This window comes from Brienomyrus brachyistius, chromosome 1 (genome assembly GCF_023856365.1).
Source record: "Brienomyrus brachyistius isolate T26 chromosome 1, BBRACH_0.4, whole genome shotgun sequence".
Taxonomy (NCBI): domain Eukaryota; kingdom Metazoa; phylum Chordata; class Actinopteri; order Osteoglossiformes; family Mormyridae; genus Brienomyrus; species Brienomyrus brachyistius.
The window spans coordinates 18,417,217-18,435,650 of record NC_064533.1 but is presented as its reverse complement, the minus strand read 5'-3'; the positions used below and the strand labels follow the sequence as shown (position 1 = coordinate 18,435,650).

The 18,434-nt window shown below is 41.6% G+C and overlaps 1 protein-coding gene across 2 annotated transcripts; it reads right to left on the bottom strand.

The window, feature by feature from the left end:
- Positions 1-4,211: 4,211 nt before the first annotated feature.
- On the bottom strand, positions 4,212-18,213 carry dsc2l (desmocollin 2 like). 2 transcript variants are annotated; one of them, XM_048976790.1, is made up of 17 exons: positions 18,064-18,213; positions 16,930-17,020; positions 15,960-16,159; positions 15,746-15,850; positions 15,160-15,315; positions 14,925-15,069; positions 14,129-14,286; positions 13,893-14,027; positions 13,145-13,330; positions 12,526-12,773; positions 11,962-12,104; positions 11,361-11,579; positions 10,657-10,878; positions 8,782-8,891; positions 8,029-8,250; positions 6,972-7,180; positions 4,212-4,562 (listed from the first exon to the last, which is right to left on the bottom strand). In XM_048976790.1, exons 1-16 carry the CDS (start codon positions 18,094-18,096, stop codon positions 6,983-6,985), a joined length of 2,571 nt encoding a protein of 856 aa, XP_048832747.1. In that variant the 5' UTR covers positions 18,097-18,213; the 3' UTR covers positions 4,212-4,562; positions 6,972-6,982. The 2 variants fall into 2 exon arrangements, with proteins under 2 accessions (XP_048832747.1, XP_048832662.1); XM_048976705.1 differs by lacking the exon at positions 4,212-4,562 and adding an exon at positions 5,188-6,658.
- Positions 18,214-18,434: the final 221 nt, after the last annotated feature.

Sequence of the window (18,434 nt, the reverse complement as noted above, 5' to 3'; positions counted from 1 at the left end):
CCAGTACTCCCAGAATATTGTTCAGTCCCCGGCTGATGTTCACCAGAGCTGCTGCAGTTAAATAACCTGAAGAGAGATAAATGCGTCTGTGATATTTTTTGGTAATTACGGCTAAGGAGTAAGGAGGCTCTTCCACAAACGCCACACATCTGGCTGACACAAAACCCGAACCCAGCCCAGCGTTCTAGATGGTGCTGGAGTTCGGAAGCCAGGTGTCTCCCTGCTGGGCAACATTCCCAAGCCAATTTCTGGAGAAAACACCGACAGCTCAGGCAACGAGTCGGCAATAGTGGGGGAGTTGTGCTTCTTCGGATATTATATAACTCCTCCCCCCCTCCATGTGTTTTCTCTTCATAAGACAGGTGAATTCATCATCTCAAGCCCAGAATCATGATCCGTTTCAGGCAGTCTGACATCTGGCTGTGTCTGCTGTTTTAACAAAGCCTTGGTTATGTGCCTTCAATGCAACAGTGTGGTCTATTCTTGTCATCACCTCAGACAGGTTTGTTTATGTGTACATAAAAGTCGGCAAAAGACTGACAGTTCAACGAGACCATCCTTTATTTGCCTTCTTCAACATACACAAACCTCCCCATCTCTTATAAAAATCTCTACTGTTTGCCTTCAAAATGATTTTAATTCTTTCCACCCAACGCCTTCCTCCGTGAAATCAGCTCTGAAGTGGCTGCGCGGGCTGCCGGTCAGAAGTGAAAAGAGTGACATCCAGTGGACTGGAGGGGTTTGTGCACAAATAAATGAACAGATAGGAAAGTTATACTGAAGTTCAGTCTCATAAGGGCCACAGACTGGCCTTTAGTGGAGTTCTGGAAATTTAGTGGAAATCCTGGGGTGAATGTTTCAGGGAGCGTACATGTGGACAGCAGCACTGCAACATGTGGGAGGATATATTTTATATTCGGGGACCCAGGGTAAACCCTGTGTCCAGGGCCCCTCCTCTCTGAGAGTTCAAGTGGTGTTTTTTGAATAAACAGCACTGACAATATTATCATCAACTTAACATACATATAAAATGTACAGCCATGTTGATGTTCACTCATAACCAAAGCGTTAATGCCATTGAATATTAACAGGAGCAGCATTATATCTCCAAGTGAACTAGTCATTTAAAATGGACTTCTTCATAGTGGCAAACCTGACCATACATTATTGTAATTATAGAAGCAGACGTCAAAGCCAAAATTAGGCTAAAAGTAACAATGTGACGTGTTAAAAGAATTCTGCAGGTTATTGTTAATAACAGTCTGCCTATCATCATAGCCGATAGTCTCAAACATTTCGATTTAGTGTATGGAAAGAGAGGTTTCCGGTTAGAAACCGGAAAACGCAAGTTTTTTAGGTTGCGTAAATATGCCACATACTGGTCACATTTCAGTTCTAGTGTCACTGCTGTAGGGTTGCTGACAGAAGCGCACATGAATATATCGCTGGTATTATGCATGAAACACGGAGACATTCAGACTGTCTGATGGTGTTGCCTCTGGCCCCAGGTTCGAGTCACGGGTTAGCGACCCTGGCCAATAACAATAAATAACTAGGAATTAATTTATCCTGGTTGTTCTTTATATCCGTATGGAAATAATTGGCTCACAGCAACAGTGAAGTCGCACCATGATAAGACTCGCGGCCAGCGGTTTAATTTATATACCAATCACATCGTTGTGCTGGAGGTTACGATGTTCTTCAGCGCAGGAACTCAGTTAGCCTCTTTCATGACCCGCATAGTCATTTCCTACTATGGCGCCAGTTGGTCTACGTCCTACCCTCGCATCATTTTGTTCGGCACTCAGGGCGAAAAATTAAATGCTCGTTATTATCCTGTCAGAAATGCCCTCGGTCGCACCGGGCATCACGGGTTAATCCTCCCTGACATTTCTCCTCTCGCTTAAAAAGCTTCCTCAAATGGCTTCACCCCTGTCCTTCACATCGCGAACTCCTCTTACAAAACTCACCTTCGTCACTGATATTGCCGAAGGCAGCTCTCTGCGAGTTATATCGTCCCTGCAATCATTCATTTTCCTACACTGTTAGATGTTAAACAAAAAATTAAAGTCTCCCTCATCAAAACTTCGCAATGTCAGGCACCGTTTTACTTGTCTTTTTGCTTCACTGTCAACTTGCTAAAACTGTAATGAATTCTGCGATGACGTTCAGTCATTTGATTAAGGCGTATTTTCGGGTAGATCTGGAAAATGAAACTGGCACAAAGACTTGCAGCTTCCCTGTCAAAGACATGGCTAGCCCATCCATCACATTAAGAAGGATGCGCACCTAAATTTGTACAACTGCTGAGGGGCGGCGCACGAACCGATCGAGGTTTTCACGACTTAACCTGCGCATTTGCGTCGGGCCCTCGAGGTTTGAGGCTACCTGTTAACCACAAACGGTCACTTTACTAAATGTTACGTAAACGCCTTCTTTATTTACGAAATGCTAAAGCGGCATATTCTGCGAGAGGGATAACTATTACAATCTTGTGACTATACTCACTATCTATTTATTTAAGTTTGGGGGGGGGGGGGGAGATTGTTTGAGTGGACCCCTAAAATCAACCAACCTGTCCCTTCACACAAGCACCAAGGAAGAAAGTTTGTATATCTGTAGATTTGTTTTGTAATTATGATTTATCGTCATTGGGTAAATAGGTACACTGTGTGCGTGTGTGTCTGTGTGTGTCTGTGTTTGTCTGTGTGTCTGTGTGTCTGTGTTATAGGCAGAGCCAGCCCTGTGTGTTTTAGTGCCCTAGGCTAAATTCTGCTCAGTGCCCCCCCCACACACCCCACACCTCAGAGCAGCAGAAAACAGAATAATTTTTGTCAATTAACTCATATTAAAAAACATTTCAGTGACAAAGGGTATCTGGCTACTAACTATAGTCCCTGTTTCACAAGAAAAATAGTGAAATTTTAAATCTAGTGTAAATGACCGTAGTGTTCACTCGATCTTTTGCGCCTCTTAATCAAATGGCTGCATAGGCGATCCCCAATGTTGCCTATATGGTGGGCGTCCCTTATTATAGGCTTATATACTTAGAAACACGATTTTATCTATATAATAGCAATGTACGGGATTTATGTACAACTGTAGTGAAACTTATATTCAAGCCTGTGCCACTACAGAAACTTTAAAGTATATGTGACATAAATTGCAATTGGATAATGTGCAAACATGTGGTGGGAATAGACGTTTGAAATGAAACGTGATGACCAGAAAATATATTTTGTGTATTTTAAAAAGTACTTCAGAATCTTTAAGGATTGTAATTGGGCCCTATGGGAATTTAAATATAACTATCATTAAAGTGACTGCTCTCTGCCTTCTGTCTGGGAGTTTAGTGGCTGATATATACACATATCAAATTAATTAGTCTCTATAAAAATTACAAACTGATTGCAAAGTTCTTTTTTCAAATGCAATGTAAGGCTTTTTTCTGTTACATGATTTCTTTATACGTTCAAATCCCAGTTATCTGAAAATCAGATCGAAACTTTACTTTTGCTTGTTTTAATTGGGTGTCGAGCAAGACAGGTGGCCAGTATAAAGTGATTTACAATGCCAGTCCCGATCGTTTGTTCTTATTATATCTGAAATGCGCACAGTGTTATACTGAATCGTAGAATGCGGAACGTAAGAAGGAAAGGTTGTAGATGGGCTGCTGGCGCCCTCTTCTGGCTACACTAGGATACGACAAATGACCTAAAATGTGCAAGCGAAAAGCTAGCATGAGTGGAGCCCCTCACTCATAACAAATCTGACGGTCTAGCACCAAGGATTATGGGCTAATAATAGTTGGTCGAGCGGAATGGGAATTTTTCGGATGGGGTGGGGGGGGGCACATATTAATGGCTAAAACAGCCCGTTTCAAGGGCGTCGATTTCAATATGGACTGTAGTGACGTTTCCGTGCCAATATTACGGGAGTACTCTGTCTGTTTAGAGAGGCGGGAGTTCGCGGCCGATTTGATCCCAATTAATGTTAAAACCAAGCGTTTTTAATTCGACTGGTTCCAACAGAGAAATTTAAGAAATCTATCATTTTAAGACTGAGATAAACTTTATTGACTCCAACAGGGTAGCGCCCCGTCATGAGTTATCCCCTACCTTGCGCCCGTAGGCTTCAGACCCCTGCAACCCACCAAAGGTCAAGCACCGGCTATGGAAATGGATTGATTGATTGATTGATTGATTGATTAATTAATTAATTCCCCAGGGGGGATTCTTGTTCTTTATTTTATTGATTTCGAATTAACTGTTTTGTGTATGTTGTTGAAACTGACAACTGACGGTTACAATATTTTGCCATCTTCCAGAAAACTTGGCGCCCACCTCCAGGGCGGCGGTGGTGGTGGTACAGTGGTCAGCACCATTGCCTCGCATGCATGGAGCTGCATGTGGAGTTCGCATGTTTTCCTCGTGTCATCATGGGATTTCCTTCGCGTACTCCGGTTTCCTCGTAACAGTCCAAAAATATGCTAATATCAACTGGAGTGACCAAAATTCCCCGTGTGTAGTCAGCGATGGGTTGGCACCCCGTTCTGGCTTGGTCTGGGTGAAAATGATTAAAATCGAATTATAACTAGTTACAATTTAATTTATGTTAACAGAAATCGGCAATTTAACCAGTTCAAATTCTAGCTCTCATTAAAATGAATGCGAAAGAAATTTTGAATATCACCAACTAAAATAAAATTTCCAGTACCAAGAATTGGTCATTTTTAACTAGTTAAAATTCAATTTCTGAAATCAGCAATACACATTATAATTAGTTTCTAGGGCCTACTGAATTTCTGATATTAAGAATATGCATTCCAACTAGTTAAGACTGAATTTGTGACATCCCGTAGAAACGAATTAAAGACAAAACCACGTGCCACACAAACCTCCCAAGAGAAAGCTGGTTTTTCATCAGTGGTCACAAATTAAACATAGGTAAGTCATTTGCAAATAATTTCATTGTGTTTGTTACTTGAAATCTAAGCTTTTAATGAGCAACGTTTGAAAGAGTTTTGAAGAAACTGAACTGGAACCAAATGGGTGCAAGTTGTAATTCAGTGAAGCAACGGTTGGAACCCTTGAGCAATTTCACAGTGAAGCATCGATGGTGGTGTTAGCAGGCTGCTAGAACAGTATGTGGATGAATGGAGTAATGAAATGTTAGAAAAGAATAATATTAAACTCGAAAAGTGATGCCGGTTTATTTCATTGTTTTAAAAATACAGTTGGGGCTTATCTATAGTTACATGAAAGACAATCGTTCTCTTTTTTTTATTTAGTCAGATGTACATCTGTCATTTTTACATTTAAAGGAAGTATACATCTTTTAACATAAAATTATGAATTCCTTCATTTTCAGTGCACTAAACATTAACATGAAAATGTACAAACCAAACACAGAAACACCTTAATTGGCCATTTGGTTGCTTCTGAGTAAACTTTGCGTTTTGTAGCAATGGCACTCTTAGATCCCAATCAATGCATCGTGCACAGACAGGAGGGCGGAGCGCAGTCCTTTGTCGAGTAAAACTGTCCACGGGGACTGGGTCTCAAGCCTCTACAGTCACGCACATGCGGCATTCTCGCGCTGAGCCCTCGAGAACACCCAAGTAACTTACGTTGTCAGGATTCAGACCTATTTGTGTTTGAAATAACTTAATTGTTAGCGAAAATACATTTTAAGAACTTTTAAGATGTCGACTTGTTGCCTAACTTGACTTAGTATGTTTCTTCCCCGAATTGAGGCTAAATATAGATGGCACCTTATTTTAACTTTAACATGACCGAGTGACTAAAATGAAACGAAAGAAACATTTATACATTTATAAGCACTGAACCTACATTAAAATAAAAAAGAGGTTTACTTAATCTGAAAAATATTGACTGGCTGTGACTTCAGATGGTATATCAAATTTGAATATTTCTATTTCTAAACATTTCCGTTATCAGTTACACACATACAGCGGAGCCAGTTATTTAACAAGAGCTGCACAAGTAAAATGGTAATGAGCAGAGTTCGGAGAAAAAGTACAAGAGATTGAAACTTTTGTTTCTTGTTCATCATGCTCAGTTATTAGCCAGAGGAAGTATTAGACGTGTTCCCACAGATTCTGAGCAAAAGCACCTTGTAAAGAGCACATTCTATACAACGGCCAAGAAGGATAAAAGCAGACATTCCAAGTGCCAAAGCGTAAAAAATACGAACAATAACAACTTCTCACTATCTAAATCTGAAGTCAATAGCACAACTAAGAAAAATAAAAGAAAAGGCAAAGAAAATAAGTACATGCAAAAACGTTTAATAAAACACAAAACAACAAATAATAATTAAAAGCATAAAACGTGAAGAAAATGCAAAAGCATTAAAAACACAATTGTTCTCTCATTTCTTGTGTCTTTTTTTGCGTTACTGTTTCTTTACTTCCAGTTTGAAAAAAAGTCAAAGTGCCAAACATTAAAAAACAGAAACATTAGGAAAACGCAAAACAAAGAAAACGCAAAAAAAGAGAGAGTGGAAGCAATTGTGTTTCATGTTGTTACATTTTCTTAATGTGTTGTGTTTTGTATTTCCAGGCCACAGCAGTATCTCAGTATCCATTCTCTGGCATTGCTCTTGTCTTCATTGAGCCTCAAATCCAGTTAGGGCACTAGAAAGCCATTCAAAAGGTTTCAGGGGACTAACTCAACACATGTCTCCCGTAACGCAGGAGTTTGGGATGAGTCCCACTGAACTGCTGTTCTGACTTAAAGGTTCCACACGCAACACTGCACTGTACATTCAGAGGTCTTTTACCAATTGACTAGCTTAACAATCAGTAACCAATATATGCCACGGGGGGGGGGGGGGGGGGGGGATTATGAGCAGTGTGGTTGGGGTAATTGCATCAATGCCCCTCCCTCCCAGTTACAGCACCCATCCCCCCACCCCCCCCCGAACCCATGACAAGAGAGAACTATTACCCAGTTGATCCTCATTTCTTAGTGCAAACGTCCGCCAGCATTTTGAACTTAGGTCCCAGAGAGTCCAAGAAGCCCAGTCCTTGATCGTCTCCCATTTCACTACAGCAGCCCACTGATCCGGCCAGGGAGCCTTGGCCCTCGTAGCCGTACGTCCTGAGGAGGTCATTTGCATAACGGTCCTCATCCTCCGTCAAGAAGTAAGTCATTTTCTGTAATTCACAGGTGAAAAGCATTACTGACACGTCCAGGCAGGAGATAACTCATTGTTGACTGGGGGAGCGGGTGGGTGCGGCAATAGTGCCACCTGGAGAACACGCCCCCCTGGGAAATTGCCCATTTTGCCCTTTGCCAGATCCACCCCTGTTACTGCCCTTTCTGAAGATATTCTGTTGCTTCTCTTGAACCCGTTCTCAAGCCCGAGGCCCTGCCCTGTTCCAGCTCATTCCAGAAACGGCTGTATTACATCACCCCTTGTCTTGTTCAGTCCATCTTCCCTCCCATATCCCAATGTAGTGCCATGCTGATCTCGTTAGCAGCACAGTGAATTTCGTTAGTTATTATTCTCGTAAGAAACAAGGCAGTTGCGGTTATTGCATGCTGTCAACTAATAACAGCCTTAACCCGTGGTCAGCTGGTTATTTTGCTCTTGAGAATTTTACTTACACAAAAATGTTCTGGGCAGAACAAAAAATGATTGGTTGGTCCCGCTTCCTCTGGTTGCTTGGACCCACCCCCTTTACAATATGATTGGCTAAGAGAGAGAACCAATCATTTTTCCTTCTGCCTACAGAACATTTTTGTGCAAGTAAAAATCCCAGGAGTGGTTATTTTACTAGTTACTTCTAATCAGTAAACCAGGCAGTGACTGGTACCCTTCATGAACAGTTGGTCTTGCTCATCCAATCCAGGAAATACCCTTACTGATGGCATCCAATTTAACACCTGATTCACATAGTTAAATGCAGCACATTCCTATGAATATATTTCTCATCAGTAGCCTATGTTGGAAACCATAATGAGCGCCAGCATTCACATAACGTATGTATGAAAAACTTGCCTGGTCAAGAAAGCGCCCATTTGTCTTCCAGGTATGTAAGTTGAACTGGCCGGCATAATCAAGCTGGTCCATCTCTTCCTTCAGGACACCAGAGTTGGAGTAAATGCCGGTGCCAGTTGCTAAGCCTTGGTTCCACGTCTGCTGGATGGTTCCGTTCGTTTTACCCACATGGGAGCCTTTCAAAGACCCGTCCACAGCCGTGGATGGAACTATACCAGCAGACTAAAAAAAAAAATGAAGAGATGAGCTTAAAATGAGCTTGTCATACATTTGAATGAATTACTATGGTCTTGCACTGTACTCCCATATCAAGTCCAGTCAATTTTATTTATAAAGTACATTTAGAACAGCAGTTAATCAAAGTGGTGTTCCGTTCCCGTATAGACAAAAAAAATACAGAAAATAAAAAAAAAAAAGAAATGCAAGTAAATAAACAGGCAAATAATTAAATAAAACGAGCACACTTATGCTAGTCTAAAAAGCCAAGGAGAAAAGATGGGCTTTTAACCCGAATTTAAACGTGACCAAAGCTGGACCCAAGTAAGAAATTTAAGTTGCAGGGAAGGCATTTCAGTACCGAAATGCGGTACGAAGATCAAACACGTTTTGAGAAGAATGAAACATTTGTGAGCAAACGAAAACACATGCGTGGTGCACGTTCAGATTCGAACGAAATGGTAACATGGATTTCGCATACAAGCGGTGGGTGTATTCTGACAGACGGCGGAGCTCAGGGGTCGGGGGTGTCCCTACCACTTCATCGCCAGGCCCCTCTGTGTTGGATTTGAGCAGCATGCCACCACTTGCGTCGTCCATCAGTATTTTCTCTTTCTTTGTAGTGCATGTGAACATTAACAGGAGAGCTACAAAAGAAAAAACAACCAGATGAGCTATGAAACGGAGCCAGGTCCAGCCCACCCTTATTCGGGGCCCTAAGCAAAATTTGATGAACCTAATTGTCATTTGTCACCTTTCTTCCCTTTCTGGCAAGCTCATCGGATTGGGGCCTCCTGGTGGCCTCCGGGCCCCTTGCAGCCACGTGGTTCGCTTGTGCCTTGGGCCAACCGTGATTGGTGCTAATTATTAACTACTATTCAGATGTCAAACATATCTGCCCATATATTACATTATCAGTTGGATACCCAGCCCCAGAAAAATAACCTCACAAAATGGTGGAACGTTATTTAGCACTTCAGTCAACAGTGTCTGACAATCAGCCGAGTGTGACTATCGGTTCTTGCACAAACAGGGACAAGCCTGGGGACTGTAATCTCCAAAACAATCTCAGGATACTGAAATGCACCATTTTAGCATGAACACGGCAGTAAGAAAATATCTGCACCCTACCAAGCTTCTGGTGTAAATGTATGTGTATATATACATATATCTGTAGATGTAATTATTTATTTATGTGTGTATAAATAAGAAAAAGAACACAGAAGCAATAAAATGTGCAAACAGAACAATAAAAATGTGCATAGTACACTGTATAGGATACAAGAATATTTGTGCAGCATCAATAGACAATACATAGCACAACAGCCAATTAGTTTTGCATGTGTACATACATACTGTATGACCCTTGCATCATACTCAGGAAACTAATTATTCTACTATTTTTTTTATGTTGTTTTGCTTATTCTATTCCACTGTCTTTTTTAACACTATAATTACGTGTGATTCTTGCACCAAGAGAGCCTACTACCACATTTTGTTCTGCACGCACACAATGACAATAAAGTTGACTTTGTCAATGAGGCTGTGAGGTAGTGCAGGGTGCTTCCGAAATTGCATACTTATATAGTACATTCCGAAGTTCATCAGAAGCCTACCACTCTTAACCTGCTACCCCTCTGGGGTCTCGGGGTAGGGGACACATATTCACTGACTGGGGCATGATCACACATTTCTTTCAATATCATAAACTTAATTCATGGCAAATAAATTATTTCTTATATATTGGTTTTGGCATATAATTGCGTTGTTATCAGGGGGCGGCACTACACGCCCCCCGATGCAGGTGAAACAAAGGAAGGTGACATGGTTCACTAATTACTTAATGTAATTAAAAAAAAAAAAACTTTAATACTTCTGACAATGAACGTTTTGAAAAGAAGACAGATTACGGATATAGTCAGCGGTTTTTTTCCATGATTCTACATACAGATTTTAGCGAGATATAAACCGAAATAGACGCAACAAATGCACTGCATCGTCGACGATGCATTCGACCCCAGAGGGTTAATGCAGTATACACTATACAGTATGTATGCATGACTGCAGGATGAATGCATTTGGACACACTGCAGTCGCCATCTTGCATATTACCTGACCTGGGTGTTTACCAGTGATGTAACCTGACTCTCACAGGAGTTAAAAACTTTTTACTTTTTCGCTTAAATTTGAATAGAGATGGCACTTCCTCCGCCACCTTGAAAAAAACGTTTTTTTTCAAGCTCTAGAGGCCTTGAGGGATAATGTAGCATCCACTGCTTGCACACTTGGGAATGTCACAGAATATAGTAGGTCATCCTGGCACCATTCACCTACTGTCTTATCCATACTGAGTATTCAGATATACTGCTCATGTTCCATACTATATTTTGCATACTACACCCCCACACTCACCGAGCAGTGCTAGCAGAAGCAGCGGCAGCAGCAAGGCCAGGAAGCCCAAGTTCCCCAGGACTTTCGAAGAATCCTGCGATGAACACGCCCCCTTCACGCAATGGCAGATTTTAACATTGACAGTCTGCTCCTTGCCCTGGCCCTGCAGATCCTTGATAGTCAGGGGGACGTCATACTGCCCCTTGGGAAGGTCCTGGGCTGGCACAAGGACTGCGGACGTGTCTGGAGGGGGAACGAAGAGAGAGTTATGATGGTGCCGGTCAAGGACAGACTGTAGTAGGCAGTTGGGCAGAACAAATGATTCGAGAGAGTTCTCCCCAAACAGAAGACGTTCAGGTTAAGTGGACAACAGGAGAGTCCTAGGTGGCATCTACAATTCAACAAGTTCAGCTTCACCTGGACCTCCAGTCACCTCACTGCCCACGTACACTGTCAGAGAAAAGGGTACAGCCCTGGTACAGTTTTGTTCCCCAAGGTACAAACATCATTAATGTACCTTCAATAGTACAAAAATGTTTCTCAGATTCCATTTCTGTACCTTAAAAGGTACATTTACCCACAGCTAGTGTACAACTGGCTGACCCTTGAGGGTATAGCCCCATTGACAAGTAACTGTACCCTCAAAGGTACAAAGTGTTACTTTTTTTCTGACAGAACCAACAGTTATGTGCGGCACATGGACGTGTTCGTGATGAATCCCATACTTTTGATGTCGGTCAGCTGCCATTTGCCATCTGTGTTTCCGAGCTGGAAGGTGAAGGGTGCAGAGAAGGGGGGGCCGTCCTTGTCTTCGGCCTCGACAACGACCGTCCCCAGCTTTTCGTTTGCCTCACAAAGTGTCAGGTCCTTCTTGATTACCTCCGGCACGTTATCGTTCACGTCCTCTATCCTTAACGTGATGGTCCCAGTGGAAGATTTTTTAGCTACAAAAGTCACAATGAAGCATTTTTTGCAACATATAAAAGTTGTCATTAAGTCAACACTCACAAAGCACTCAATTACTAAATGTAATCCAATACAAAATTGAAATATGGAACCATCTAAGTTTTAAAATACTTTTTCTGAAAAGGATGTGGTTAAAAATATTTTTTTCAGCAAGATTTATTAGATTCTACATATTTCATTTTTATATGTTCAATTTACTACTAGTGCTTATATGTTATACTACTAGTACTCAATTTACTAGTTATAACTGAAGGAAATGTATGGGTCCTGAAGCTAAAATCAGTTAAGAATTACTAGTTTTAAAATATGAGTTTCTGTATATTTTCTTTAAAGTAACACCGTGATCATAGCCGATCTTACTCTCGTCAATCGCTTTCACGGTCACGTTGTATGTCCCATTCTTCACAAATGGGGCCTCTCTGTCCAAGGTACCCGTGGTCCTGATTTCTCCAGTAGCCTCCACAACTTCAGTCCATAGGGCGGGGTCAGACTGCTTGTAGTACCTGAAGAAATCACACAAAGTTTTGGGGGGGGGGGTCACAGTTATTCACATTACACAGCACGGGAATATGAACGCAGCGGTCCTTCCTTTACATAACAGCATGCTGAACAGACCCTCAGAACAAAGCCATGACTTAAGATGCCTTGCATCATGTCGCCACCATAATCCTAAATATAAAAATATAAATAATATAATATAAAAAATTTAAACCCATAAAAAAAACCTATGATCAATCCCAAATTTTTTATATCACTTCACAACCGAAGAACTAAGCGAGGAACAGCAGATATCGGAACTGTTTTGCAAGACAAAGTAAATTCCTCGTAAGTACAAGTACTTAAAAAGTACTTGACAGTAAATAAACGATTCTGAATCTAACCCTGAATCCCTGGTACACAGGTGGGATTCCTTAAGGTACGTACTTTATTCCCTTGCTAGTGTCCGTGTCTGGATCGATTGCCGTGTAAGTTCCAATGGAGGTTCCTTTGGGGACATCCTCCTTGACAGGGATGACCAAGTTCTGTGGCCTGAACTCAGGACCTTCATCCACGTCCGTCACAGTGACGTCCACTGGGACAGTGGCCCATTTGGCATTGGTCCCCTCCAGTTTGGCCTCGTTCTGCGCGGTCACCTCCAGCTTTGCGTTCCTCGTCTTCTCGTAGTCAAACGGCTGTGATACAAGGTGACAATGGCAATCAACTTCTTGTGATGGAACTTATGTGCAGCATTTATCATCAACATCTCGGAATCCCAAATCAGACCACGTGGTCTATGTCCACGTTCTGCAAGCAAAACTCCTCAGAGCCCAAAACTTTGGTTCAAAAGTTTGCAAATGTGCTAGAGGTAAACATGTAACTTCAAAACGATGCACCTGAGAGTTCTGTACTTGACATCTTTGCCAGAACCCCAAGTCACATTGTTCTCTCGTCCTAGATAATTACTACTACTCAGGATGTCAGGTGGTCATTAGGTGTCATTAGGTGATATCATACGCAACGTACCTAGTGTTTTGAAAGAGTGTAAATATTTTTCTCGTCTGACCTTAACAACCGTGAGGAGTCCCTCGTTAGTCCTTGGGTCTGTGTCAATCCTGAAATTTCCGGTCTCATTGCCCTTGGTGATGAAGTATTGCGCTCTCCAGTTTGGAGTATTCACCAAGTCCTTGTCATCCACAGGGAGTCGTAAAAGCAACACATCAGCTGCATTTTCAGCAATACTTGCTTTGTACTGCAATAAAATATGAAAAAATATAAAACAGTGAATATGCTGTTCCACCAACAGCTGAAGCTCATACATATATCCAATCAATCAAAAGAATGATGACGTCCACTTTGGATAAATTCTATTCTTAGGCCATTTTCCTCTCTGATTGTATCGACAGCAGCACTACGTTTGTTAATAAATAACTGTAACTGCTCCCCACCCAAAATAAATACAATGCAATGATTTTCTTTACATATAAATTATACAGCAATTATACAGGCAGGCAGATTACTGAGCTTATTACAAATCAGAGCTTGTCTGTGCATGCAGAAATCTTTATTTCAAAAGAAGTGATGACAAATCGGGGGTGGTGCGTGGCCCAGTGGGTCAGCACATCGGGTCAGCGATTGGAGGGTCACCGGGCCAAATCTTACGGTCGGCAAAATGATGTCACCACTGGGCTCCTGAGTAAGGCCCTTAACCCCTAGCTGATCCTGGGCATGTCTGATCCTGTTTTTTTCAATTGTACATCATTTTGGATAAAAGTGTTTGCTAAATAAACAAAAGGTAAAGAAAACAGCCATACTGATGTCGATCTGAAGATGGGTGGGTTATCGTTGATGTCTTGTAGCGTAACTGTAGCTGTTGCAGTTGAAAATAAGCCTCTGGGATCTCCATCCATGTCTCTGATTTCCAAAGGAACTAAATGAACGGCTTGAGCCTGAAGAATCCATGTAAATTATTAGTACTGCTTTGCATTTAAGCCTTTGCATAGTTAAGATGCACATAATAATAGGTAATTATTTAAGCTAAAACCCTTACCTCTCTGTCAAGCGTAGCAGTTGCAGTGGTAAGCACACCAGATCTCGGGTCAATCGAGAACATTGGGTTCATTTGGTTCAAGATTTTGTACCTGATCTTGGTATGAATTGTCGCAGGGTCATCTCGGTCTGTAGCGTTAATTACTCCCACCAGAGTTCCTGCATTGACATGAAAAGTTCATGTGGTTGTTCACATCCTCAGAAAATGTGTCAGAATGTCAACAGCACTGCTATGTGCAAACGAAAGAGATTTGCAAAGTCTCACATTTTATGATCTGTATATAAACCAACAATTTAGCTCTGGATTAAATCACCTTGTGTTTTCCAGTGCTTAACTACAAATGCCCATGACAACCGCAGCTACCCTGGGTTTGTAAGCTAAGTGCTCTTGAGGTTTCCGACAACTTCTACCGTCGCCATCTCCAAAGGACCGCCCCCCCAAGATCGCTGACACGATTCTAACACTGGTACCCACCCAACATACCCAAATGTCCATCCTATAGATAACACTATGAGTAGTGGCAGTGACTGTAAGTCATACCAGGCATACAACCATATCATAAAATTATGGGTTTGAACACCCCCCCACCCACCCTAAAATTCATTTACTCCTGACCAGGCATTTCGTCATGTCACCTCATAGATGGAACTCCCCCCCCCCCAGGTCACCAAATTCTACAGAGTGGGAACACCCTGATGACCTGCAGGAGGAACCTCTGATTTGGCGAAATTTATCTGAGGTGATCAAACTCCCCCCCCCCCATTTACTTGTGGGCACAGGCCTGAGTCATCCTCACCAGCATTGCTCTGCTCCAACACTGAAAAATCCATGGGGCCAGTGAACTGGGGCGCATTGTCATTCTCGTCCTGCACATTCACTGTGATGTACAAGGGTCTGTCTGTTTCCACTCGGTTTTGTTCGTTATATGCCCTCACCTGAAACTGAGGAGAGAGAAGCGTAGAAACTCGTACTTTTTTCTCCACCGTACTGCCCTAAAGAAGCAGGGAGATTAATGCCGAGTCAAGCCTTACGACAATCTGGGGATACTGCTCACGATCCACGGGCCTGTTCACTCGGACCATCCCCGTCTTGGGGTTGATGGAGAACAGATCTACGGGATCCTCTGTGACCCCTGGTCCGCTGATGACATAGTACACGGTGTGATTCACCGAAGAATCTGATCCAACCTGTTTGTGGGTAAAACATCCAGTCACTGCTAAATGGCAAACCCAAACCGAATCTTTAACGCTGAAGACCTCGCGTTAGCTTTCATAAATATATATTCAGTTGGTGAAAGACATAAATTCATTCCTGGGCATTGGTTGACTATAACACAACAATCAACATTATAAAATGGACCAGTCAAAGTTAATGCATTGTTAAAAACAGAAAACTAAGTATCCCTGAAGAAATTCTTGATTACAGGCTCTCTCGAAAAAACAGAAATAGACAATACAAAGTACCACATACATCAATTACTGTAAAATAATATAAGTATAAAATGTGAAGATAGTAATAAATAGGTGGAGAATATGGTGACAAGTACAGAAATGTTGCACTAGAAAGATTAATAAATACAAAGACGACAACCAGAAAAGGTCAATAAGAGCCATTTACAATTTCGACATCCTTTGGGAAAGGTGGTTTGTCGTTTTCTGTTATTTGGAAGGGTAAGGGACTCCATCGCCGCTTTGATCGCCTTAGAACTCCATTATTGGACACCTTCAAACAGAAAACACACATCTAAATGAAAGGAATTTTAAAAGCCAGTATAAAGTGTTTCAGTTCCCATCTGGATAAAGTGAAAGCAGAAGTGCGCTATTCCACCTGCCTTTTTAGCTCTGTGCATCAGGATGACCTGCACCTCCCTCTTTAGGCCGGATCCATCCACAACCAAAATGGAGAAGGTTCTCCCTCTGCGCGGCACCCCCGTAAAGCGCGAGGCTGTAACAGTCCCATCCACCTGCACCTCGAAGGCCGGATCGCTGGTTCCCACCAGCAAATTCTCCGTGCCACACTGCTCCAAATTAACTAAATAAAATAACATCAGATAACTACTAAGTTATTAATAGTTCATTTTTCTTCATTAAAACTAAAATGACATAGTTCATGATAAGCATTATACAATATCACATATTTGTCAATTCAATGGTGGGTCATTCATTTATTCGTTTTCTTTCACCGCTTGTTCTACGCAAGGTCGTGGGGGGGTCCGGAGACTATCCCGGAAGCTATGGGCACAACGCAGGGAATAACCCTGGATGGGGCGCCAATCCAACACAGGGCACAAAACATTCATATCTACGGACTGTTTGGCAATCCAGTTCACCTTAGATCATTTTTGGGCTGTGGGGGGAAACCAGAGTACCCAGAAGAAACCCCACGATGACACGGGGAGAACGGGCCAACTCCACACCTTCTACATACTAACGATCCAATTGGGACGTCTATACCCAGTGAATATTTCAATAAAGGTTCTTGACAACATATTTTAAACACAATGATAATGAATATTTTTTTCGTTTACCCAAAGCTTGCAGTGTCCCATACAAGCAAATTTAAAGGTTAAGAAATACCAATAATCAGTGCATACCATCAGCATGATGTCAGGAGCATGAAGATAACAAATCAAATCAAATCAAATCAAATGAGTAAGACATGAGCAAGACATGAGTAAATTTTTCCCACTTCACCCAGGCAACACCAACTGGTTTTGTGATAAATGACATTTATCAACATCCACCATCCTGAAAAAAATTTTACTTGCCAGTAAACACAGACAAATACTAACGGGTAACTACCTTTGCAGACTACATATCCAGGGGGGATTTCCTCAGGTACATCTACCGTAATGGGATGTGGAATACAAGACTCTGCATATCCACATAGCACCTTTGGAAAAGGAAGAATATGTAAAATTATATAGGCCTATACATGCATACACATCTTTCCCCAAATTGTGTACTATACTCCACTCACAGTGGAAATATTCTCATGTAAATGTTATATTTCCTTTGCGCCTACGTTTTAAAAACGCTTTCAGTAATTTTACACCTGAATAAAAGCTCACACAATGTTTCTTGAATCATTTATTAACTCATTTATAAAACGCCTGGAGTTTTTACCGCCTAAGAACCAGCAACTATAACTCAAAACTGCACAGAATCACCCACGACTCCACAATAGGCATACGACAGCGAAATCCACAACAAAAGCCACTTCATAAACTGTAATTCGGCTTTACCTTTGGAAAACAAAAAGTTGCAACACAGAACTTCCATGTGCGAATGTGATATGCATCATCCGTCAACTGAACAGTGTTGCTGTAATACAGAACAAGCTGAGCACTCACGCAGAACCCCATTTAGGGATGGAACTTCCGGGTAAAAATATATATATTTACCTTTATCACTAATGTTTTAAAGTGCTTTTTGATTATGTCTTTTTTAAATTATTTTAGAAAACTAGTATCGCCGAGAAATAGCCAGGTCATGAATCCGGTAATGAACAAGAGATAAATAATTTTCTTGTTTAAATTCTTTATTTCTTTTTGTTAAAATTACCGTACCGCAACTATTAAACAAGTATAAACAAATACAAAAAGTATCTGTTGAAATGAGGACGATCACACACAGATCGTGTTTCAATGTCGGTCGGGCAACTTTCCGGCGAATCCGAGGCAAAATTATCTCAAGGAATTTGGTTTAATCGTCAGCTTTATTTTTATTTTTACTTTATACCTTCACCTTACATAGCAGAAGTACACCAAAAATCGAAAGTCCATACTTCACTTTTAAATTTGTGCTACCATTAGTTACGAGTTAGGCTATTTAATGTAGGTGAATAGATGGATCTGTCGGATTTCTCTAAGGGTTTGTTGATCTTGGTGATTCGAAATGTTATATAGGCCTACAGAAGAAAAATATTGTACTTACAATGAAGCTGCAGAAGAAGCTGGCCTGGACCATCTTTCAATAAGGTCCTAGTATGTTGGGAATCGCGTTATAGAGATTGCCACACTGCGCTGAACTGCGAGATATGGTTGACATTTGAAAGCCGAGATGATGTGGGTGCGGCTCAGGGGAGGAGGCGCGTATTATAGGTGTGCGAGTGCGCATTACTTTTTTCGGTGCACACTCCTTTTCACCTGGAGAGGTGTCTCCACCCGAGGCACCCTCCCGTTTTAATCGTCTCACAGGAATGCTCCGAAAGACAACAAAGTAAGAAAGACTAGCGGGTGTAAAACTGTCATTGGGAAGTGCAAAATGGGTGCCAAAAATGATTTTAAAATCCGCAAAGGTGTCCC